The following is a 26,433-nucleotide window of genomic DNA, read 5'->3' on the forward strand; positions in this document are numbered from 1 at the left end:
GGTGTCAGTGGGGGGGAAATAGTGCCTAGTGCCCCATCATTGGTGTCAGTGGGAGGAATAGTGCCCCATCATTGATATTCGTGACACCAATGATGGGGCACTATTCCTCCCACTGACACCAATGATACTTACCTTGCTGACCCCTGCTCCAGCCTGGGCTCGCTCCCTCCCTCCCTCCCTCTCCCATCTACAGCCAGCATACCTGGCTGCAACGGCACCATCTGCACGGTACAGACACTTACCAGTCAGCTGTCTTCCTTCTCCGGCCGCTTCCTCACTCTATCTTCTTTGATCTTCGCGCTGCCGCTCAGCTCCTCCTCTCCAAGCTCTACCTCCTCACCGACGAGGAGGCAGAGCTGTTGAGTGATCTCAGGGGTGTGGCCAGATGACAGGTGCGACATGTCATCCCACACATCGCGGTCCAGGGAAATGTGGGTGTATCTGCATGTGGGCGGACCGGCCTGGAGACAGAGGAGCGGTGTCTCGGTTCCTAAGACCATCGGAAATATGTGTTTTCCGATGGTCTTAGGCAATCCCCAAAGGGGTCACGACCCACAGACTGAGAACCGCTGGTCTAGAGGGATCAGGTACAGAAGTTTTGCTTACCTGATCCGCCAGTCCCTGCAACCTCTTCTCGCCTGCACTCTGGCAGTCTAAGGTCCTGTAACATCATCAAGACCAATACTGCGACCATAGCCCTGCATTGGGTGTGAGGATGTTGAGGGACAGTCCACTGCCAGAGTGTAGGGGAGAGCCATTTGCTAGGGGAGTGAAAAATCAAGTAAGTAAAAGTACTCTTATGGTCTTCTAGACTAAATGAGAAGTTAAGCCTTACAGTGCAGCGGCAGCCCCACTGCAAGGGAGGACTTTTAGTTTTCAGTTTTAGAGTTCAGCTTTAAAGTGTTACTAAGGGCTAATTTATATTTAATTAAAATAAAAAACATGTCATATTTACCTGCTTTATGCAGTGGTACTGCACAGAGTGGCCCCGATCCCCCACCGGAAATCTTTGCTCCTCCTCTTTCTCCAAGCCTTTGCTATGGAGGCACACTGTGTCTCCTCACTCCTGAGTTGTGTGTCTATGGAGCCACTCTACATAGACACACACAGCGGGGCTTAGCCCCGCCCCCACTTCCTCACTGCATTTGATTGACAGCAACAGCTCGAGTCCTGGGAGGAGAGGTCCAGCCTTGCACAGCACTTGATCTCTTCTCCCGTCTCCTCTCCTTCACACACAGGGAAGGGGGAGGACACAGAAATATAAGTTGTTTTCTTTTTTTTTTTTTTTTGTTTTTTTTTGTTTTTTTTTGTTTTTTTTTGTTTTTTTTTACTTTCATGCAAGCAACGCATTAATGTAAAACATGTTTTAGCTTTAGTATCACTTTAAGTTGGCCTAAACTCAAAATTCATAATCTGAATCTGAATATAGGAGTCATCTGCAAATGTTAAAGTGACTCTAAAGGTAAATTATTTATTTATTTTTTTTTAAATAACAAACATGTCATACTTACCTGCTCTGTGTAATGGTTCTGCACGGAGCAGCCCTGATCCTCCTCATCTTAGTTCCCCCACGTGCGCTCCTGGCTCCCCCCCTGCTGAGTGCCCCCATAGCAAGTCGCTTGCTTGGGGGCACTCATGCATGCTCACTGCTGAGACACTCTGTGTCCCACCCCTGCTCCCTCCTCACTGGCTGTGATTGACAGCAGCAGGAGACAGAGGCTCTTACTGCTGTCTCTGAGCCAGTGAGGAGGGAGAGAGTGGAGAGATCCTCTGCTTTTGTGCACATCACTGGATTGAGATTTTGCTCAGATAAGTATGTATAAGGTGGAAAACCTTCTCCCTTTAAAACCACTTTAATTATGCCTAAAGCATAGCACTTCCTGAGCTGTTCCTAAGCACGTTTGTATCATTCTTAATAGTTTTATATCTGCAGTGGTACTGCTGTCTGTGGCTTTTGAGATGTGGAATGAGGTTTGGTGCTATCATTTAAATGCTGATCACTCTCCTCCTAGTTGGAGCAGAAATTGTTCTTTAAGACCTACAGTGCAGAGAAAAGATTCTGCTTTACCCATTCATTGTATCTGTTCTTCATCCAACTCTCCTATTGTTTTTTGATCATTTTGCAATAAATTATCATATCACCAGTTATTGTGGTGAAACGCTGACATGTTCCTCTACCAAAAAGGTTGCATGCACTCAAAAACAAGGTGCAGGCAAAGCAATCTAATGGGAAAATAATCATCTCCCGGGAGCCTATAAGAAATACCGTTGACTAGTCTTTTGCTTTCGGCTTGCCTTTTTGGCATGTTCTCTTTATCTTTTCAATTAAAATAGTTTTTGATGTGATATTTAATAGTGTTTGATTCCAGATTTGTATTTCACGTGCTGATTTTTAATTTCCCATCTAGTGACAATCTGTATGTCTGTTGCAGTTGGATCTTTTGCTGAAAGCCCGCTGAGCTAAAAGGCAATTACAGGATAAGTCACCAAACTATTTCATTGTTTTCAGTCTGTGAGTGCTGATAGACTTTAACAGAGTAATTTGTAGTAAAACACAATCAGTATAGTGTATTGGTATGCATTGCTTGCATATATAAAATGCAATTATCTTTACCACTATGCACTGTGTGTTTGCAAACCTGCTTAGTGGGCAGCAAATGCCTGAACAATGAGAAAAGCATGCGGCCTAGTACCAAAGTATCATGAGGGGCATCATTTTAACAAATATAAAATTATTGAAAAAATGTCTTAATGTAATATATGTATGCAACTGGTGCAATTTAAACATAAGTAGAAGCATCCAGGTCAAGCTGCCTGCATTTCCAGTGATCACACATGCCTGCCATGAGCCATACATTGTGGTGTACAAGTGTGTGGATGCAACAAGTGCTCTAGGTGTCAAATGGAAGTATTTGATATGTGATATGTCAGAGGATCACCCATATGTTCTGAAGCTAAATTCCAAGTTATTTTAAAAAAGGCACCATGGCAGACATAAAACTATCCTGAACAACAAGCAAGCGTAGGCATGTGTGCTGAAAAGTATACTCCTTGTTTCCACATGATATCTTTTTTCATAAAATTGAGGTTTTCTTCTGCTGGAGAAATATGAGACAAACATTGTGTTTAATGAGCTTTGCAGATGATACACATGATGGCTATTAACTTCAGCTGTTTTATTTGTAATAGAGTAAAACCGGGTATGCAGGCCACTACCTGTCTCACATTGCTATGTCAAACTGTAAATCCAAACTGTGATCTTTACAATGTTCAGTATAAATCCTTCAACAGTTTTCCTGGTTGCTACCCTGTAATAAATAGGTGTCATGAGACCAAATGAATTCACACTATATTGTAACTTAAGTGTTACAATGGTTGCCTCAAGACAAGGTCAGCTGAGTCTTTTTAAAGCACTACTGTCCATATAAACAAAGATGCTGTAGCCAAATGAATAGCACCCCATGAGTAAACCATCTCCCTAACTGACTCTAACATGATTAAACCATTTTTAAATGAGTTCAGAGACTGGGCAATTACATCATTCACTTAGTAGAATAGACAGGACTGCAGTCTGGGCATTGAGCAATCCAAACTACTGCAATAGACAGCTGGAACTCTCAAGGGCTCAAAGTTTACTCTTTTGATATCTCCAATGATATCCCTGCAGATGACATTGCAAAGACTTTCTGGTTGACTTGATCCATACTGATGGTCTAAAGTCCTTGTAAAGGCTTAGGGTTTTTTACCTTCCTGCATTCATAGCATGAAGGTAAAAAAAACCTTCTGTGCCCCTTTGCGATCCAGTGATGTGCACAAGAGCCTCAGCTCTCTGGGGACTCTCTCTCCTCATTGGCTGAGATAGCAGCAGGAGCCATTGAATCCCACAGCCAGTGAGCCAATGAGGAGAGAGAGGACACCCAAAGCAGCAGCTTGGCAGCGAGCCCGCTTGGGTGCCTCCAATAGCAAGCTGCTTGCTGTGGGTGCACGAGGGAAGGTTCAGGAGCACTGGCAGGGGACCTAAGAGGAGGAGGATCGGCGCTGGTCTGTGCAAAACCACTGCACAGAGCAGGAAAATATGACATTTGTTATTTTTTTAATTGCTTTTAATATCCCTTTTGTCACATACAGACATACAACAAAACATACTTATTCTTAGCAAGGGGTATCCTGACAATCAAGAGGAGGGCACAATTCTTTCGTACAATTCAGAGTATATAATTTGTTAGAGTAAATTTCTAATCTGTCATGGATAATTGTATTTTTTGACACTATGTCCTCATGCAAGGTCCTATCAATAGCTGTTGGTGGAACATGATATATAAAAAAAATGTATGTAGGGTTCCAAATGATTTATTGTCGAATGAGTCTTTACTGACATACCTAAAAATGGCTGTTTTTCAAATATAATAGGATATGGGGGTCATGTAATGAAGGTTTGTTTAGCTCACAGACCTGATTCTTTTTAAATATATGTATTTAGTAAGCTATGGGGTAGATTTACTAAAACTGGAGCATGCAAAATCTGGTGCAGCTTTACAGAGAAACCAGTCAACTTCCAGGTTATAGTGTAAAGAAAGCTGAAGTTAGAAGCTGAGCAGCTACCATGATTCTACCCAGGGGTGTATTTTACCACAAGGCAAATAAGGAAGTTGCCTTGCATTTTTCAGTGGGGCAGCAGCATTTTTCAGGGGGCAGTGCTGTCCCCTGAAAGAAGAAAAGGAAGAAGGGACACATGCAGCATGGAGACCAGGTGGGATCTGAAAGAGGCTGCGGGCTGCTTGATTGTGTATGCAGAGCATGACTTTTGTTCCCGGGGAGCTGTGAAGGTGGGTGTCTTATCTCTTGCTGGGGTGGAGGGGGGGGGGGGTTGCCAGCGTATGGGGGGTGGTGGTAGTGGAAGGCTCTCTCAGGTGGGGGTGGGCGGGGAACTGGGGTGTTGTTGGTCAATTTCAGGCTCTCTGCGTGGGGGAAGGGGGCTGTTGGCTGGTGTCAGCGTCTCTCCATGGGGGGGAGCCAATTTTTGTGTTGCCTAGGGCAGCACGAAACCTAAATACACCACTGATTCTACCACCAGATTCTGAGTGCTCCAGTTTTAGTAAATCTCTCCCTATGTGTTTTGCTTCTGGTAGCAATCAGATGTTAAATAACTGATCTGCCTACAGTATCCTACATTCTCAGACCTTGTTCCCAAGGGCAAATCAGCTGTTTTGTGCCAAGAATCTTGCAGAAAATGCCAGAACCCAAGGTGTATGTGTGGACAGCTGTAGAGACATGCCTGATGAAGGTGTTCTGCGAGACTCCGAAACGTTGCTTTGCTGTAACTATGTGATCGTTTATTAAAACCTTTGGGCCCATATTGGTGATCCTTGGTGTGCTGGTGACATTTTTCCTTGACAGCTCTAGAGAGCCACACAGGTAACAATTACCTTCGTTAAGTTAAAGAGGTTCCTTAAGCAATAAGAAATTTTTGCCTGTCAGATGAGTTACCAATGACAAAATATCTTTTTTGCTATCTGTAAAGGGGGAAGGGGGAGGTTCTTTCCAATGACTGCCAATGTAAGGGGCATTCTTTCCAGTGATCATCAGGTTAATGAATTGTGATCTGTAGATTTGATAATTATTAGAAGGGGTTCCCTGAAACCGGAAAGTCATTTCAAGGGTTTCTCTGTGTTGAAAAGGTGGAGAAAGGCTGTTCTAAACCAACCATAATCTATCTAATCTAAAATAAATGGTTGCCGTTGGGCATTAAATAAACCCATAGGCCATTTACTTGTCATAGATAATTCAAAGAACGGAGCGTATGTTGTACTGTTGATGACATGGATACATGGCTAAAATGCAGACGGTAATCAGAAAGATTAACCAGTCATCGCTCTGTGCTCTGCCCCTCCAGCATTCACTGAAATATGCAGGGGGCAGGAGTGGCTGGCTCAAGCTATGCTCAGCCAGCTGTCGGTCAGGCATGACAGTGGAATCCCTGCAGAGCATAGACCTGCTCTGTGACTTCACCTAACAGTGGGTCACAGAAGTGCAGAATTAAGTGCACTCCTGTGACCCACAGAAGTATAGTCTTTTTTGGCCATACTTTTCCTTTAAATGAAAAGGTAACCCTATTGTATGGTTTTATATTTGTAGTGCCATAACTCTAGTGCTGCTGTCCAGGCTACTGGGGGTATGAAGGTCTCACCTGGGACACAGAAGCTGACACAGTAATCTGTAAAAAGCACTGGCTCCATGATCTGTTTTTCTTGGTCAGCATAATAACCCTGCTGCTAGGCTCCTATCCCAGCTTATAATGCTTGAAATCTAGACACACTCCACAAATCGCACTGGTTTTTCAATCACTTCTGAATAATTGTACTTTTTATTTCCTGAATACTTTAGTTCTCCATGCTAAATTACTTAATTTCCTTTGACAAAAAAAACTATGTAGGTAGACATTCATTTGAGCTTCTGTAATTTTCTCCATCGTAGATATGCTGTCTACATTTGAATGTATTATGTTCTAACTCCTGAATAATAAATTCAGATAATCTACTGTATATTATAACATGGAAGAAAGGCCTATATGTCCTTACACAGTATTTAAAATTCAAGTAGGGTATGCTGTGCACCTAGGAAAATGAATTAAACAGCAGCATTAATTAATAGTCGTTTGTTATAATATGGGCGGACTTCTGCATCAGGACTCTGCTTTAAATTTCACATTGGATAGAAGGTATCCAACTTCAAAATCAGCACTCTGTATATCAAAGCAGTACTAACAACAAATATTATGGCATTAGGACCACCAGTTTCAAACTTTAAAACCTGGAGACTAAATTATTGACTCTGTTAGTTTGGCACAGACTCATTTTAATGACTCTGTTGGACCTGAGGCAGCTCCACTACCACAAAATTTCATCGGTGATCTACTCCCCACCCTGCCCTCACTTTGCCTTAGCCAGTCAATTTCATGAAAGTAAATGAAAGCACTATCCTAAAACGTATTAAGAACTGCTAAATCTAACTTTTGATTCCTTCATGTACTTGCTCTTTTGTGCCTGGGAAGGATCCTGCATCCTAGCCCAGGCTATACACCGTGTTCCAAATTTATTATGCAAATGATATTTTTCTCATTTACCTAAATAATTGATGTAAATAACAGTCAGCATAATTCTCATGTTATCAACTATTAAGCGTAAAATTCAAATTTTATTGAACAAACCTCCTAATGATAACAGTATTTTTTTTAAACATAAAAAACTTACTGTGCGTAATATTTTGGAACAGTGCATTGTAAGTTTCAAAACACTTTATAGGTTGTAAAGAACTGAAAATTGTCATTTGTTGTGTTTGCAGCATATTTACTGATATCAAAAGCTATTTCAATCAACTTTTAACAGTTTTACTTTTTAAACATTTTAACAGGTCACGTTACATTGTAACATAGGACCCTTTTATTTGATAGCAGCTTCACAAGTCTTGCATCTATTGAACTTGTGAGTTTTTGGACAGTTTCTGCTTGAATTTGTTTGCAAGATGTCAGAATAGCCTCCCAGAGCTGCTGTTTGGATGTAAACTGCCTCCCACCCTCATAGATCTTTTGCTTGAGGATGCTCCAAAGCTTCTCAATAAGATTGAGGTCAGGGGAGGATGGAGGCCACACCATGACTTTCTCTCCTTTTTATCCCCATAACAGCCATTGATGCAGAGGTATTATTTGCAGCATGAGATGGTGCATTGTCATGCATGAAGATGATTTTAATACGGAAAGCAAAGTCTTCTTTCTGTACCAGGGAAGAAAGTGGTCAGTCATAAACTCCACATACTTTGCAGAGGTCATCTTTACACCTTCGGGGGCCCCTAAACGGGCCGACCAGCTCTGTTCCCATGATTCCGGCCCAAAACATGACTCCACCACTGCCTTGCTGACGTCGCAGCCTTGTTGGAACAGGGTGGCCGTCCACCAACCATCCACTACTCTATCCATCTGGACCATCCACGGTTGCACGGCACTCATCAGTGAACAGGACTTTTTGAAAATTAGTCTTCATGTATTTTTCTGCCCAATGCATCCGTTTCTGCTTGTGAGCATTGGTTATTGGTGGCCGAATAGAAGGTTTACACACAGTTGCAAGACTCTGGAGGACTCTACACCTTGATGTCCGTGGGACTCCAGAGGCACCAGCAGCTTCAAATATCTGTTTGCTGCTATGTAATGGTATTTTAGCAGCTGCTCTCTTGATCCGATGCATGGATCTGGCAGAAATCTTCTTCAATGTGCCTTTATCTGCACAAACCCGTCTGTACTCTGAATCAGCCACAAATCTCTTAATAGTGCGATGATCACGCTTAAGTTTTCGTGAAATATCTAATGTTTTCATACCTCGTCCAAGGCATTGAACTATTTCACTCTTTTCGGCAGCAGAGAGATCCTTCTTCTTCCCCATATTGCTTGAAAATTGTGATCTGCTTAATAATGTGGAACACCCTCCTTTAGTAGTTTTTCCTTAAATTGGGCTCTCCGGCCAATCTAATTATCACAGGTGTCCGAGATTGTTTTCAGTGATCAAAAGAGCCCTGACACACAATGCCATCCATGAGTTAAACTGAAAAACAAAATATTTAGTCTTTGTGACACTTAAATAGAATTTGCATAATAATTTGGAACACGGTGTATATTGGGTTTTGAACCCTCTTGACACAAAATCCAGCCTTGTGCCATTAATTACTCTAGTATCAGAATCTCAGTGACTGCTAGTACCTCATGCATACAATTAAAGTGGACCTTCCCCCTTGAATACATCAATGTAATCTTTTTCTAAAAAACTATAAAGTTATTTTTATTTAGTTGCCTCTTACATTTTCCTTCTGCCCAGTCCCCATGATCTGTTCCCCCTAAAGTGCTTTGGTAACCTGCCACCATCATTTAAAGAAAAGCATCATCAGTGACTGGCTTCCTATTTTTTTTTCTCTTCCAGATCACTGATGATGTCTGTGCCTGATCTCGCACATTAATCATACATGATCTGTGGAAAAGGCTTTTTCCACCAAGACCACCAAGAGTTTGCAGATTAGAGACTGTATCTCTCATAAAGGCACTGATTATGTAACTTTCCAAGGCTTCAGTATATCTAGAAGTAAAATACATCAAATTGTAAGTAAAAAAAAATATTCCAGATGTTTAGATATCAGATTTTTAAGATTGGGAGGGAAAGGTCCAGTATAAATATATAGAATGGGGTTTAGCACAAGAGGTGATGGAGTGTTTTATCTAGAATTGGAGAGAAGGCATAATGATCTCACCTATTTTTTTTTATGAATGGTCTTCACCAACAACTGAAATAATAGATTTGAGTGGGGGTTCCTTTTATATTGCTGGAAGGAGAAAGTACATTTGTGAAAAGGATACGCTTCTGTCTAGAATTAGTAGATATTTAGTAGTCTGGTAGACCATAGATTTGCTGGACTTTATTTCTTTGCCTGCTTACTAAAAAATGAGAATTATCAGTTTATATAGTGTTTATGTTCAGTTTTCCTCAGTTTACCAAACATTTTCATCATCCTTAGCAGGAGATACAAAACGCTTTTCAGCTTTAGTTAGGTATGATTCCATGTTTCGGTGCTAAAAGATTTGACAATTTTCAGTAAAACATGCAGCAGGGTCAGGAAGATGCTTGTCATAGTGCAGAACGGCGCAGATGTGCGAGGGCCCGTTCTGCTGCACATAGTCGTGTGCATTTGCGTTCACTCGTGCACACACGCGACAGCCCGTTGCTAATGTTGGCGCCAATCAGACTATTTAAATCCAGCAGCACTATTAGCCTGTGCTCTCTGATCTGCAGCTCCCCTTTCTTCCTGTTCCTGTGAGTGATTACCTGTGATTAACCCCAGCTTGTTTCTTGGACTCTGCCTTCTGACTCTGCCTGATCTGCTCCCACCAACACTGACCCTGGCTTGTGAACTGACTATTCTTCTATTTACTGTTAATGCCTGATCTGCTTATGTTACCGACCCGGCTTGTCTAACCCTGCATACAGTCTGCTACCAGCCTGCTTCATTGCCTGCCTGCTCTGTTGCCAACCTGCTCTGCCGCCAGCCGGTCCAGCCATCCCATCTCCCAGCGAAGTGCCAGCAATCCCTGCACAGACTACAGGACTGAACAGGCATTCATACCCTGCCGTGCTCTTGTGGTTTCTGTTCCACCTTTAGTGGCCCTCTAACCGGAGCTGTACGAGAGGCCTTCCTCCTGCTGTCAGGCTCACAGGTAAGGTACGTGACAGTACCAGACAGCCATGGCTGAGCCTGCAAGGGGATCCTCTCCCGTGGATGAGATCTGCCAGCATCTTGCTGCCCTGACTCAAGCTGTTAAGTCTCTTCAAGAGGGGTACATTCAGTTGGAAGAGCGGGTACTATACGTCTCTCTACAACCACAAACTTTCTCTCTGGAATCCACCAAGGTTGGGTTCATCATCTCATTACTGCAAGGTGAGCCACAGTCCTGGGCCCACCGACTTCTTGAAGAAAATGATTCTCAGCTGCAAACCATGTCTGCCTTCTTTGAAGCAATGGCCCAGTTATTTGATAACCCACAGCGGACTGCCACAGCAGAGGCTGCCCTTCATACACTCCAGCAAGGCCACAGAGCGGTTGAGGACTATGTTACGGACTTCAGACGCTGGAGTGCAGACACACAATGGAATGACGCAGCCCTGGGACACCAGTTCTGCTTTGGGCTTGCTGAAGGGCTAAAAGACGAACTGGCCCGGGTCGGTGTACCAAATACATTGGAGGCTCTTATTACTTTGTCCATTCAGATAGACCGGCGGCTGCGTGAACGCAGGCTGGAAATAACTACTCAGCAGTCACGTCCTGTATGGATGATGCCCAGGGTGCCTTTCTTCCGTTCACTCCCTGACTGCTCACACCATTCCTGTCAATCTTGTGCCTCCAGCATCTGACACTCCAGAACCCATGCAGCTTGGATTGATGCGTCTGTCCTTGTCACCTGAGGAACGTCAAAGTCGTCGGCAGAACAACCTTTGCCTGTACTGCAGACAAGCCGGTCATTATGTGTGCACGTACCCCGTAAAGATGCGTGTCTATTTCTCCTGCTAACCTGTCATCGCTATCTGCCAGTACCACTCACCTAGCCCTTCCACTCTCATTCCAGCTGCCAGAAGGAGCAATCTCGGTCAATGCCATTATTGATTCTGGGGCATGCAGCTGCTTTATTGACTTGACTTTGCAGCCCAGCAGCGTATACCCTTAAGACCAAAGACTTTCAGTTTATCTGGCAGATGGCTCATGTATCAAATCGGGATTGGTAACCCAGGAAACACCACTGTTGCCTGTTGTTACCCCTTCCAAACATAAAGAACTTTTGAGTCTTGACGCTCACATCCCCACTGTTTCCTGTCATTTTGGGCCTACCCTGGCTTCAGGCCAACAACCTTCAAATTGATTGGATTATTGGAAAAGTCACTTTCCAATCCACCTATTGCTGAGAACATTGCTTGCCATAATCACCCATTTCTGCTGTGACCCTACTCTGTATGGACTCTGATCTTGAGATCTGTCAAAAGGTGCCCAAATATCATGAATATCTTGATGTCTTCAGCAGACGGGGGGCTGATACCCTACTCCCTCATCGGCCATATGATTGCCCGAGTGAACTACTTCCGGGAGCTGAGATTCTGTTCGGACGAATATTCTCACTCTCAGAACGGGAACAGGAGGCTCTGAAAGAGTACGTTGATGAAAACTTAGAAAAGGGTTTCATCCGTCCCTCCACCTCTTCAGCAGGGGCAGGAATATGCTTTGTCGAGAAAAAGGACCACTCTTTACGGCCATGTGTGAATTATCGGGAACTCCATAAAATTGCATTGAAGAACCATTATCCCCTTCCTCTTGTACCCGAACTGTTCCAAAGGTTGCTGTCCAAAACTATCTTTACTAAGCTGGATTGAAGAGGGGCCTATAACCTGGTCCACATACGTGCAGGAGATGAGTGGAAGACTTCCTTCCGTACCAGATTCGGTCATTTCGAATATCTGGTTATGCCCTTCCGTATCTGCAATGCCCCTGCCACCTTCCAGCATTTCATTAACTATATATTCAGAGACTTCCTGGACATTTTTGTAATTGTATATCTAGATGACATCCTAATATTCTCAGTGTCCCTGGACTTACATCGAAGGCATGTGAAGAGTGTTCTATGCCGGCTCTGTCAACATGGACTGTACGCCAAACATGATAAGTGCGAGTTCGAGAGGCAGTGCATCCAATTCTTGGGCCTGGTGATCTTCACAGCAGGAATTAAGATTGATCCCCAAAAGGTGTCCGCTAAAATAGACTGGCTGGCACCCACAGACAAAAAGGGGGTGCAGCGATTTGTGGGATTCACAAATTTCTACTGGAGATTTATTAAAGGATTCTCCACCATTATTGCCCCCATCACACAGCTGACTAAACAGAACCTCCGTTTTCACTGGGGCCCTGAGGCACAAACTGCGTTTGGAACCCTGAAGAGATTCTTCACTTCCACCCCTATCCTCAGACATCCTGATCCATTGTTGCCATACATATTGGAAGTAGATCAGAAATCACAGTAGGGGCAGTGGTTTCACAACGTCAGGGTCTGAAGGACTTAATGCACCCTGTGGCCTTCTTTTCACGCAAACTTTCTCCAGCAGAGAGAAACTATGACGTGGGAGACAGAGAACTGCTTGCCATCAAAGCTGCCTTGGAAGAATGGAGGTACCTGTTGGAAGGAGCAGCACATCCTATACTGATCCTTACAGATCATAAGAACCTCAAGTGTTTAAGATCTGCTAAGCGTCTGAAGCCACGACAAGCTCGGTGGGCACTGTTCTTCTTGAGGTTCGCATTCCACATCACTTACCGACCTGGATCAAAGAATACTAAACCTGATGCTCTGTCTCGTATGTTTGATGACCCCAGAGAATCTCTGTGCCAGACACCATCCTGCCTGCAGGTAACTTTTTGTTATTTCAAACTGACCTTCTGTCGCAAATTAAACAAGCTTCTGTGGGGGTTCCCTACCCCTCTGCAATTACACTAGTTCCTAAAGAAGGTTTGCTATGGTGGAAGGACAAGATCTTTGTGCCAGAAAGTAACCGATTATCTGTCTGTTCTGAAGCTTTTTCATAATCACCTCCCGGCAGGCCACAAGACTCTCGATTTGGTAGGACGTACATTCTGGTGGTCAGATCTGGAGGAATTCTGTAAAGTTCCCGATAGGCCATGGAAAATTATATCTATGGATTTCATAGTAGAACTTCCACCTTCTGAAGGATGTATGGCAATTTTTTTGGTGGTAGATCGACTGTCCAAGATGGCCCATTTTTTGTCCTTAAGGAATACGCCTTCTGCCATGGAAATTGCCCGGGTGTTTGTCAAGGAAATTGTGAGGCTATACGGGGTCCTTGCAAACATTGTCTCTGATCGGGGGGGTCCAATTCACTTCTCGCTTTTGGAGAGCATTATGTGAAGTGTTGAATATTGAATTGTCCATGTCTTCAGCTTACCACCCCCAAACTAACGGGCAAACAGGACTAATAAGACACTTGAACAATGCCTTTGAGGCTTTACATCCTTTGTTCAGGACGACTGGGTATCATTGCCGTTGGCAGAATTCTCTTATAATAACGCCAGCCATTCAGCCACAGGACAATCCCCATTATTTGCCAACTTTGACTTTCATCCTTCCTTTCTGCCTGACTTTATTCCAGAACCAATAGTTCCTGCTGTTCAGAGCATGGTGGACTTTCTGAACCTTAACAATAAGTTGTTACAAGAAGCAGTGGCTAAAGCACAGGCTGATAATAAGAAGGCATTTGACAGGAAGAGAAGGGGGGAATTGAGTCTTCAGGTGGGCGATCAAGTGTGGCTATCAACGGCAAACCTTAAGCTGGCATGCTCTTCAAGGAAACGCGCACCTAAATTTTTGGGGCCATTCCCAGTAAAGAAGCAACTTAACGAGGTATCCTATGAACTATCTTTTACCAGAATTCTTTAAGATCCATCCAGTATTTCATGTTTCGCTCCTAAAGCCTGTGCTAACGGATCCCTTTCCTGATAGGGGGTCTGGTCCTCCTGAGCCAGTGCTTGTAAATGGAGATGAAGAATATGAGGTGGAAGCTATTGTGGATTGCAGGAAAATAAGGAACCAGTTGCAGTACCTGATCAAGTGGAAAGGATATGGTCCTGAAGAAAACTCCTGGGAGCCCGCACAGAATGTCCATGCTAAAGGACTCATTCATGCTTTTTTTTTCCACGCCCACCCAGAAAAAGGAAGCCAGCTGGGCATCCGGAGGCTGCCCGTAGGGAGGGGGCAATGTCAGGAAGATGGTCGCCATAGTGCACAGCGGCACAGGCGCAGATGTGCGATGGCCCGTTCTGCTGCACATAGTCATGTGCATTTGCGTTCGCACGTGTGCACACACGTGACAGCCCGTTGCTAATGTTGGCGCCAATCAGACTATTTAAATCCAGCAGTACTATTAGCCTGTGCTGTCTGATCTGCAGCTCCCCCTCCTTTATTCCTGTTAGTGATTGATTACCTGTGATTGACCCCAGCTTGTTTCTTGGACTCTGCCTCTGCCTTCTGACTCTGCCTGATCTGCTCCCACCAACACTGACCCTGGCTTGTGACCCGACTATTCTTCTGTTTACTGTTCATGTCTGATCTGCTCATCTGTTACCGACCCGGCTTGTCTGACCCTGCATACAGTCTGCTACCAGCCTGCTTTATTGCCTGCCTACCTACTCTGCTGCCAGCCTGCTCTGCCGCCAGCCGGTCCAGTCATCCCATCTCCCAGCGAAGTGCCAGCAATCCCTGCACAGACTACAGGACTGAACAGGCACTCATACCCCGCCATGCTCTGGTGGTTGCTGTTCCACCTTCAGTGGCCCTCGAACTGGAGCTGCACGAGAGGCCTTCCTCCTGCTGTCAGGCTCACAAGTAAGGTACGTGACAAGCAGAGAGAGAATGAGACAGTTACAGTAATAATACCATGATATGGATTAATTAGATGTCATCAGGACTTACCGCCCAAGCTCCATTATTATCTTCTTCTTAACTGAAAAGATTTGCATGTTGTCTCCTCATCCTCTAGGGTACACTAAATCCAAGGCCCATGTGTCATAAAATACATAATACATTTTGTAGCGTCTAACTGTAGTAAAATGAAGGCTAAAAGATTACCTTTTTAGTAGGATCATTTTATTTGACCATCCCCCCTAATTACATACAATGCTGTATAGCTTATAGATGTCAGTCATTTTCCTGTTAAACCAGTCTTTTTGGTCTCGACCACGCTAGTGTTGTATTATGTTTATTGGAATTGTACCAAATCTGTGATTAATTTGTCAAAATTATCTTTATGTTCTTCATTAGAAGTCCATACAGAGCAGGCTTTTTTTTTTATTATTTAGTGCTTTGCAGCAACACCAGACATGTAATGAGATGGACATTACGGGGAATACAAGTGCCACTGAAAATTTTCCATAGGTAAAGAACAACATTCATAAAGGTTTAAGAATGCAAGTAGTGGGAGAAACATGAGTAAGATCACCTGCATAAGCCACCAATTAAACAAATATAAAGAGCAAAATGCAATGCAAAGTTAGGTGTTACTTTTTCTAGCACAAACCTTTGTAACCTGCCACACTAATAGTATCCAAGGGGCTAAGCTGGCTGAAAAAAAACTGAGGGGGCGCTACATCTGGAGCACCTGGAAAAGGGTCAGCAGACGTTAGTTTACTGTTTATCCGACATGCAACTCGCTACCTTCAGCTCTGTCATCACTTATCAGATGTTGGGCAGTTCTTTAAAAGCCATTGCCCACCTAAGTTTTTCTTTTTTAATGCTAGGAAGTTGAATTATGTACTGTTAGACACATTGCCTACCAGAATTACCAGTGTTACCCAATAGTTCCAGCTAATGGCTAAATTTTAATGTACCATATCTCCATTATGGAATAAACCAATTTTTAAAATCATAAATTCATTAAAGCCACATAGGCAAAATATCAACCCGTGTGACTTTGAGAGACATAAAAAGTGGGATAAAAAAAAAAAGTGGGACTGTTACCTACCAAAAACTGAAATAATTGTTTTGTGTGAATCTGGCATTTAAGATTTTAATAAGTATTTCATATTCAACAGCAGAAAAATGTAAATGGGGTTATTTGATTTAGCCAAATCCATGAACAACTTGCCCCATAGCTACATTCAGACTGTGCTTAGTGTCATCGGGGCTGATTTACTAAGGTGTTTGAGAATGTTCACAAAATAAATTGTGTGAAGGTTTATTTAAAATATACAATCACATAAAAAGAAAAATCATATTTGCCTATTTCATTTACATCTGACTGAATAAATGAAATAAATATTCAAACAATTTATTGTGTGGGTATTTTCAAATCCTTTAGTAAATCACCCTTATAGTATTCATAGGCTCAGCCATATATGTCCACTTTCTTATTGTTATGGGAGCAACATTTTGTATCCTAGTTTGATCACCTTTCAGATAAAGTTTTATAAAAATAAAATATACCAAAAATGTATGTACATGTGTTTTTCATGCGCTTTTATGGGCTCCCACTGCAGTCTATGGGGCACGATGTTGCATTGATTTAAAAGGGCACCATAGAGAATTATGTGATTTCGACTGCAGGAGAAATCATACTAGTGTCAATGGGCTCTCAAACTCTGTTTTTACATGTACTGATCCCTTACTAAGGCTAAAAATAAGACGCTACCATTACTGTTTTGAAGATGCAAACTCAAGGATTGGCATTTTCATTCTGGATTGTTTACCTAGCCAATTCAGAGCAAAATGTCTTGTCTCCCTATTTGCCCACTGTGTTGCTTTGGTGTGCTGGAGATAAGCACTGAAAAAAGTACTGCATGCAGTAGTTTATTTCAGTGTAGTTTGAGGAAATCCACTGCCTCGCACCGCGTGACATCTCAATAAAGTTAATTTTAAATAAAAGTGCGATGATGAGATGAAATATGTGGGTTGCGCTACAGTAACAACACAAGTAGCTGCTAACACAAAATGGTGCAAACTCAAAATTGATCTTGACTGGACCACGCTGCACACCAGCCACACCAAAGGTCTTTATGGACCTTTCTTTGTGCACTGGTGTACAGTCATGTTGGAACAGGAAGGGACCATCCCCAAACTGTTCTTACAAAGTTGGGAGCTTGAAATTGTCCAAAATGTCTTGGTATGCTGATGCCTTAAGAGTTACCTTCACTGGAACTAAGGGGCCAAGCCCAACCCCTGAAAAACAACCCCACACCATCCCCCCTCCACCAAACATTACACTTGGCACAATGCAGTCCAGCAAGTACTGTTCTCCTGGCAACCACCAAACCTGGACACATCCATCAGATTACTAGACAGAGAAGCATGATTGGTCACTCCAGAGAATACGTCTCCACTGCTCTATAGTCCAGTGGCAGCGTGCTTTATACCATTGCATCTGACCATTTGCATTGTACTTGGTGATGTAAGGCTTGGATGCAGTTGCTCGGCCATGGAAACCAATTTCATGAAGCTCTCTATGCACTGTTGTGCTAATCTGAAGGCCACGTGAAGTTTGGAGGTCTTTAGCTATTGACTCGGCAGACTGTTGGTGACTTCTGTGCGCTTCAGCATGTGCTGACCCTCTGTCATTTTACATGGCCTACTACTTTGTGGCTGAGTTGCTGTTGTTCCCAGTTGGTTCCACTTTGTTATAATACCACTAAAAATTGACTGTTGCAGCAAGGAAATTTCACGGATGCACAGGTGGCAACCTATCACAGTACCACGCTTGAATTCACTGAGCTCCTGAGAGTGACCCATTCTTTTTCAAATATTTGTAGAAGCAGTCTGCATGCCTAGGTGCTTGATTTTATATACCTGTGGCCATGTAGAGAGAGAGAGTTAGAGGCATGCAGACTGCTTTTACAAACATTTGTGAGAGAATGGGTCACTCTCAGGAGCTCCGTGAATTCAAGCATGGTACTGTGATAGGTTGCCACCTGTGCATCCGTGAAATTTCCTTGCTACTAAATATTCCACGGTCAACTGTTAGTGGTATTATAACAAAGTGGAAGCAACTGGGAACAGCCATGAACTGGTAAGCTATGTATAATGACAGAGTGGGTTCAGCACATGCTAAAGTGCACAGTGCACAGATGTCGATAACTGTCTGCAGAGTCAATAGCTAAAGACTCCAAACTTCATGTGACCTTCAGATTAACATAGCAACAGTGCGTAGAGAGCTTCATGGAATGGGTTTCCACAACTCAGCAGCTGCATCCAAGCCATACATCACCAAGTTTAATGCAAAGCGTCAGATGCAGTGGTGTAAAGCACGCCAAGCAGTGGAGAAATGCTCTCTTGAGTGACGAACCGCGCTTCTCCGTCTTGCAATCCGATGGGCGTGTCTGGGTTTGACGGTTGCCAGGAGAACGGTACTTACCTGACTACATTGTGCCTAGTGTAAAATTGGGTGGAGAGGGGATTATGGTGTTTGGGTTATTTTATAGCGTTTGGGCTTGGCCCTTAGTTCCAGTGAAGGGAACTCTTAAGGTGTTAGCATACCAAGACATTTTGGACAATTTCATGCTCCCAACTTTGTGGGAACAGTTGAGTATAGCCCTTCCTGTTCCAACATGACTGCGCACAAGTGCAGAAAGCATGGTCCATAAAGACATGGATGAGTGCATTTGGGGCGGAGGAACTTGACTGGCCTGCACAGAGTCCTGACCTCAACCAAATAGAACCCCTTTGACATGAATTAGAGTGGAGACTGCGAGCCAGGCCTTCTCATCCGACATCAGTGCCTGACCTCATAAATGCACTACTGGAAGAATGGTCAAGCAGTCCCATAGACACACTCCTAAACCTTGTGGACAGCCTTCCTAGAAGAGTTGAAGCTGTTATAGCTGGAAAGGGTGGGTCAGCTCAGTATTGAACTCTACAGACTAAGACTGGGTTGACATTAAAGGTCATGTGCATGTAAAGGCAGGTGTCCCAATACTTTTGACAATATAGTATATATCGGTTATCCAGCATAACTACTTCAGCAGAGCTGAATTATCATTGTTTTGCTTCTTCTTCATTATCCACTGAGCATACAGCATAAGTTTCTTGAAAATGCAATGTAATATGGCAACATGGAGTTGCTACACAATTGCTATACAGAAAACCCCCAGAAATATAATTTCCTGCTTATGTGATTGGCTGACTGATACAACTCTGTCATTTTTGGGTAAATGCTCCCAAAGGGTTAATCTCTTTTTTAAAATGTTTTATTGTTTTCATCAAAGTAACAAACAAGGAAGTAATCGATAAGCTATAATGAGTGCAATGTTGACATTTGCAAAAGACATATTTCTAGTATAAGATGTTGCATATGTATCTACATGTTATAGGGAGAGACACTGCCCGTGGAGAAAGTTAACGCGTGAGGATGGATAGAGGGACATACTGTAAATATAAAGTACAGGCTCAAAATGTCTCTCTATTCAATATATCTGAATGTGTGGGGGGTCAAGGCATTTACCACTGCATGTCACCCTAGAAAAAGAAAGGGGGAGGTGCAGGGGGAAAAGCCTGGGCCTCCTGGTGGACATTTAACCCAGGGAAAGTATGCAAAGATATGTCTATATTAGTGCATACAACAATCAAGAAATAAAGGATAATTGGAATGATCACTTCTAAAGGGATTCAGACACTGCAATGTTGACCATTAGAACACCGCAAGTACATTAGCTGATTAAGCACTTGCCTACCAGCACTATTATCCCCTTCCTGCCCAGGCCAATTTTCACTTTTCAGCACTGTCACACTTTGAATGACAATTGCGTGGTCATGCAACACTATACCCATTTGACATTTTTATAATTTTTTTCACACAAAAATAAATGTCTTTTAGTGGTATTTAATGACCACTGGGTGATTTCTTGCGCTGTACATGAAAAAGACCGAAAGTTTTGAAAAAGTTTGTTTTTCTTTGTCTGTTATAAAATTATTATATAATAATCTTTCTACACAGATTTAGGCCAAAATGTATTCTGCTACATTTCTTTGAAAATAACCAAAATCAGTGTGTATTATTTAGTTGGTAGGAGCGTTATAGAGTCCACAAACTATGATAAATCCTGATGTACTGAGGGCCTATCATTTCTTGATGCCCAAAAACGCCAGGACAGTAAAAATACCCCCCAAATGACCCCTTTTGGAAAGTAGACAGTCTGAGGTATTTAGTAAAAGCTTTTTAAAGTTACCCTTTTTTGTCATAATTATGTTGAAAATAAAGAAATGAAATTTTTTTTTACAATGTTTGTTTTTGCATACTGTCACTAATGCAGTACAACATCATCATATAACTGATGTGGCAGTAATCAGGGACACTAACTGGCAACAGTATGTAGAAAAAAAAATTTAATGTTTTCTTTTAATCTTTTATTACTTTTAATTTTTTTTAATGATTTTTTTTTTCTACTCCTGTGACCAGAGCAATACAATGTTACCATAGTAACATTGTACTCTGGACAAGTGATCAGGTTTTTTTTTTTATTTTATTATATATTGATTGCTTATGCCAATGAATTTCATTGGTGTAAGCAAGCATTTTTGCTGAATGAAACTGATTCATTCAGTAATTTTTGTTGTGATCAGCTGTGATTGGCGATAGCTGATCACATGCTACAGATGGGCTGTGATTGGCCCAGTCTGTACATGTGACCACTGTGACCAGTCACAGCTAGCAGCACAGTTGTTAGCAATGAATTGCATGAAAGAAAGCTATTCATTGTTTACAACTGTCATGAGATCTGCTGTGATTGGTCACGGCGATCACATGACACTGGCAGTGGGCCAGTGTAGTGATCGGTCATCAGCCATGTCCAGTGGACACAGCCAGTGACAGATAGTGCCAGAGCACGGCCCATGGGGTGCGCACGAGGTGCAAACTTAGGAAGACGTCATATGATGTTGTCCCAGGATAATAGGGATCCCGCTCGGCCATCGTCTCACAATAGGTGGGGCGGGAAGGAGTTAATAATGAAGAAGTCACTGCTGTTCACGTTTACTTTGGAAATTGACACATACAAACAAACAGCTTTGCCTTCATAGCAACAAAAGGTAGAAATCTGTAACAAAGTTTGTTAAAATATTTGCAATGTACATAGATCACCCAGTGAAGAATGTGTATTTCTCAACAAAAATATAGTTACTCCTCATGCACACCAGACGTTTTTACAGCTGCTGTTTTTGGCTTTTTAAATTTTTTTTTCTACAGCTAGTAAACCCCCCAGCATTTTATCCTATGTGTCCATGCACAGACAGACTGTAATCAACGTTTTTTGGCTGGAAAAACCCCCAGAACTAGTGGGTTTCTAGAGGAGTTATTTAGCTATAAAAACGCTCTAACACTGAAAAACGCAGCAAAACGTGGTAAAATGTGGTAAATCACAGCAAAGCAATGCTTTTGGACTCTTTTGACCCCCCCCAAAAAAATTCTAAAAAGCACAAACGTGAAAAAACTCAGCAAAACGCCACTAAACGCTAATACAAAAATGCTAAAAAATGCTGAATAACTCACGTTTTTAACGTGACTTTACACAGCTAACTTTACCAGCGTTATTAAAACGCTCAGTGTGCATGGAGCCCCTGCTTTGTTCTTCAAGGACACTTTGCTCCATTCACAAAGCAGTATTTTCTTCTCTAAGATTCACCAAAAAATCCTACTAAAATACCGCAGGAGTTATTTTATGAAATCATGTGGTATTTTTGTAGTGAAAACATGCGGAAATTTAACGCCGGTGGTAGTTGGCGTATTTACGAACAGTAGTAAATACAGCATTGTTAAGGAGCAGATGCCCTTAACAACCAGTAACTGTCATGGTTGCTAAGGAGCAGGCGACGGTTGCATCCTTAACAACCTAGTAGTCATCAACCACTGGCAGCTGAATGTAAACTAAACAATTGCTGGCAATAATAAATTATGGGAAACAACCGCGTGGGGGTCTCCTTCTGTGAATTGAGTTTAACGCCTGTTCTGTTTACCAAGCATTTTCAGCATTTTGTGGTAAATACCAGTAAACAGTATAGTGAATTGACAGTTTCAGGATCGCATACGATATGTAGGCAAAATGTGTTTGTTCTTGAACAGAGAATGAAAAAAAATAATCTGTCTACTGTCCAAATGTTTTACGGTTTTAAAATGCTCTTCATGGGTGCTTTATTGCATTACCATTCATTTCTGTAGGTCCCAGTGCTTGTAAAGTGGAATATATCAGCTTCTGTGGTATTATTATATCAATGTACAGTTTGCCTCCTGGAGCCTAAATAGCAAAAACGCGTAGATTATCCCAGAAGATACTATACGCCAGGGCTCATTAATCCACCTTTCTTCATACAGACACATTTAAAAACAAATTGTCTTGTCTGTAAAGTTTATTTATAATTAAAGTACAAAGCAAGATATAGCTCAGGTCTCTTTTGTCTTGAATCCATCAGGTTAATGAGTCAGTGCCTATCTGTCATAGTCTACTAGTTTCCCTGTTACGAAATTTCTCTCACTTGTGTGTGCCTTTACCCGCTCTCCTCCCCCCCCTCACATGCACTTTAAATATCTGAGATGCTTGTATGTCTCCAGGTGGTTCTGTGAAGGAAGAGAGCTGCATAACTCACCTGACATTAACATCTCCTCGGAGAGCGACGGTCTTCAAGTGCTTGTCATTGCTGAGGCCTTCGAGGACGACACCGGGCGCTATACTTGTGCGGCATCCAATTGGCTTGGCTCTGACACATCTTCAGCTGAAGTGTTTGTAGAAGGTAATGTTTTATGTGGTCATCAGCTCATTGTGGTTTCTTGGTGGGCATGCTGGATGAAACCTTATCCATATATTCATCCAACTAAAAAATCAAAATTTTTTTTCCTTTTTCTGTAAACAATAACAAAGCCTCATGTAAAACACAGGAGCTGAGTCTGCTTTGTCTTTAGCAAACAGATTCCAGGTACAGTATATTTTTCTAGTGCAGGTCAGAAATGAAAGAGAGAATGTATATTGTCTGCTGGCCCATATGGAAGAAAAATATATTTGAAATTTATTTTAAAAATATTCTGTCCAATTATATTGACATATATTTGAAATGCTACAATTTTAGCCATATTCAATATTTTTATATATATATATATATATATATATATATATATATATATATTCATGTTGAAATGCATTTTTATTACAGAATATATGAAAATATTTTTAATAAAAATACATCTCAAATATACTGTGTCTTTAAAAATGCAGATCTACATTTTTGGAATACATTTACAAATATATGTAAAAATATTTGTTAAAATTACTTTTTTATATGTTAAAAAAATCTGAAAAATATATTTTTACAAAAATTGGTTTGCATGAAAGTTATTTTAAAATTTTTTTTGTAAAATGTTATTGTTTTTTTTTTGGCAATTTTTTTTTAAATATTTGAAAATTTAATTGGTTTGCGTGAAAGTTATAACATCTACAAACTATGGGATATATACTGAAAGTTTTATTTAATTATTTTCTTTATGCTAGTAATGGGGGCGATCAGCGACTTATAGAAGGACTGTGCGGTGGACATTGTGACACTAACTGACACTTTGAGAGCACTGACTAACTGACACTGACATCACCAGTGACACTAATACAGTGATCAGTGCTAAATATAGACTGTCATTGCACTAATAACACTGACTTGGAAGGGGTTAACATCTAGGGGCAATCAAGGGGTAATTGTGTGCCTTGTAAGTGTTAATGTGTTTACTGTGTGCTGTTTTGTACTACAGATTGATTTATTTTTTTTCCCTGGTTTTGGATAAAATGGAGAGGGATTGGAGCCCCTGCCAGGTTTTATTTCTGTCTGCGCTCCCATTAGGGAGATTCACCCTCTATATCTGTCCTAGTTACCATTATCAGTGAAAGTGAAATCCCACAATTTGGGTTGACCTCACAAAAGACGTTGAGGGGAAATGTTTCAATGGGAACAGTAGTTCTGATGACACTCTGGGATTCCCTCACTTTGGAGGGATTTTCTTTCACTCCCTATTTTGGCAATGGGACATGAAATAAGGGGAAATCTCCTCAATGGGTCACTGACGTGGGGTAGAACACTCCCTATTCAAAAATTGAAAAAAAAAAGTTTTGCCTTTAGCAAAAGCTTAGTCTTTAGCAGAAATTAATTATAACAATTGTTTTCTCATCAGATTAAAAGGTCACAATCCATAATAACTAAGGTAAATAATACTTTATGACAGGACAAAACCGAATAGAACAAGATTCAAACAAAGGAAAAGCTGACCTAATGAAATTGTATTGTTGTGCTGTATATTGATTACTTCTAATTGGGTTTGGGTTACTGTGCTCTCTACCTTTAGCTTTCCATGATACTTAAAGTGTATTTCCACTTTTGCTGTCAAATTTGAGAGAGAACGCAGCTAAGTGTTTCTTATTTGTTCCCATTTGCACAGCCTTAACGTTTAGATTTTTCTACAATACGGCATCATTGCACACTGCAAGTGTTCAATACAGATGGCAAGCCTCTAAATCCTTAGCTCTTTGTTAGAACACTAATGTAGTGTTTCAATCTAGTTTACAGATGGTAATGAGATCTGACAGCACAGTGCAGAAAGGATTAATTATGGAAAACACAGCTTCACTTAGAAACAAAGAGAAATTAGTAGGAATGCACTGATACTGGTATCTGTATCAATGTGATACTCAGTATATTCACGAGTACTCGTGAAAATGCTCCCTATACCTGAAACTGATAGTTTTCGATGTGATTTGCGTCAATACAAAATGTATGGATGCAAATTACATTGCAAACCATTACGGTGCTGACCAGTCAGAAGCCGTGTAGCCCGTACTGTCATCCCTGCTTGGAGAGGAGAGAAAGCCGTGGGGATTTCAAATCCACAGACCTGTGAAGTGGCTTCTCCTTCTGTGACAGCATGGAACCAGTGCATGAAGGCTTCCTGCACCTTTCCTGTGTGAACTCAGGCTATGACAAAATTCAAACTGTCACAGAAGAAAAAGCTGGGGGCTTGATATCGCCACAGCTTTCTCTCCTCTCAGTGCAGGGATGACAGTATGGGCTAGATGGCTTCTGACTGGTAAGCACTATGGCTGTGCTGACCAATGAAAAACCATCTAACCTGTACTGTCATCCCTGCAGTTAGAGGAGAGAAATTTGCAGGATTTCAAATCCCCAGCTTTTCCTTCTGTGCGAGTATGGGATCGGTGCAGTGAGGTTTCCCACATTGTTCCTGTGTGAACTCAGGCTATGACAAGGCAAAGTATCGGTACTCGGTATTAGCGAGTACTTGACCAAACGTATTGGTATCATACTCACTGATCAAACAAGGGTATCAGTGCATCCCTAGAAATTAGGATTTTTCTGTTCTGGAATTTTTAGAAAGGAAAATTTAAAATGGTGATCTGAAAGAGTTACATATTTTATAAAATTATGTGAATATGTTACAAATATAAAGTAGTTGCAAAATGCACTTTCAGAAGAATACATTTTACATGAGATCTCAAATATAAAGTACCTGGTGGATGAAGAAGTCTATAATTCCTTTCCAGCAGCCAACCAGTGTCTCCCTTACATTTTGCCCTAACAGTAGGAAACGGAGATTCTGACTGGCTGCGGGGAAGTGGGGTACAGAAAACCATATAAAGAAACGTCACACATGAGGTTTCTATTATGTTTGAGTGGAAAAGTATGTAATGTCCCTTGTTATCATTTCAGGTGCCAGTTCCTCTGACTCTGACAGTGAAGACTTTACTTACAAACCAAAACCTGGAACAATGCCTCAGTGAGTAAACGTTCTGTTTACTGGAATTAAACAAAATATGTTAATTATGGATCCATTGAAACACAGGGAATGTGTTCATCTTTCATTTGATTTATTTACCCATTTAGAATTTTGGCAGATGATTTAATGAGATCTGCGTGTGGGTAGAAATTTTTTATTCCAAGTGCTGATGATTAAACTGTGTACTGGCAAACACATAGGCCAATAGATGCAAAGCTGGTAAACATCCAATGCCATGGACACAATGGTAAGGGGGCCCACTACCGGATCTCTGATCATTCTCCTCCCATTTCTTAATAGACAAGATTAAAAGTTTGGTTGCTAGAAATGTATTAGTTTACAGTATACTTTCAACAGATCCTGGTTTATTATCCTCCTCTCTGTGACCACAGTATTGCCACTTTCCCTTCATTTTTTTTTAAGCAAAAAAAATTGCTCAAACATAACACAAGCCAGCAAGTGGATCAAGCCTACCTATTGGTTACACAAATCCACAGGTCTTCATTGTGTGCCATTACAACTTTCTAGCCGCTGGCATCCTAACAACCCA

The 26,433-nt window shown here is 41.7% G+C and overlaps 1 protein-coding gene across 1 annotated transcript in view; it reads left to right on the forward strand.

Moving 5' to 3' along the window:
• The window catches only part of LOC149468207 (palladin-like), a 348,477-nt gene that overhangs the window by 51,516 nt on the left and 270,528 nt on the right, over positions 1-26,433 (forward strand). Inside the window, exons 2-3 of the mRNA XM_089670345.1 lie at positions 22,671-22,849; positions 25,817-25,883. Coding sequence (XP_089526471.1) covers positions 25,876-25,883 — 8 coding nt within the window. The 5' untranslated portion in view covers positions 22,671-22,849; positions 25,817-25,875. The remainder of the gene's footprint in view (positions 1-22,670; positions 22,850-25,816; positions 25,884-26,433) is intronic.

The sequence above is a fragment of the Staurois parvus genome, unplaced genomic scaffold (assembly GCF_062004578.1).
Source record: "Staurois parvus isolate SC_StPar_1 unplaced genomic scaffold, SC_StPar_1.0 ptg000090l, whole genome shotgun sequence".
Classification (NCBI taxonomy): Eukaryota; Metazoa; Chordata; class Amphibia; order Anura; family Ranidae; genus Staurois; species Staurois parvus.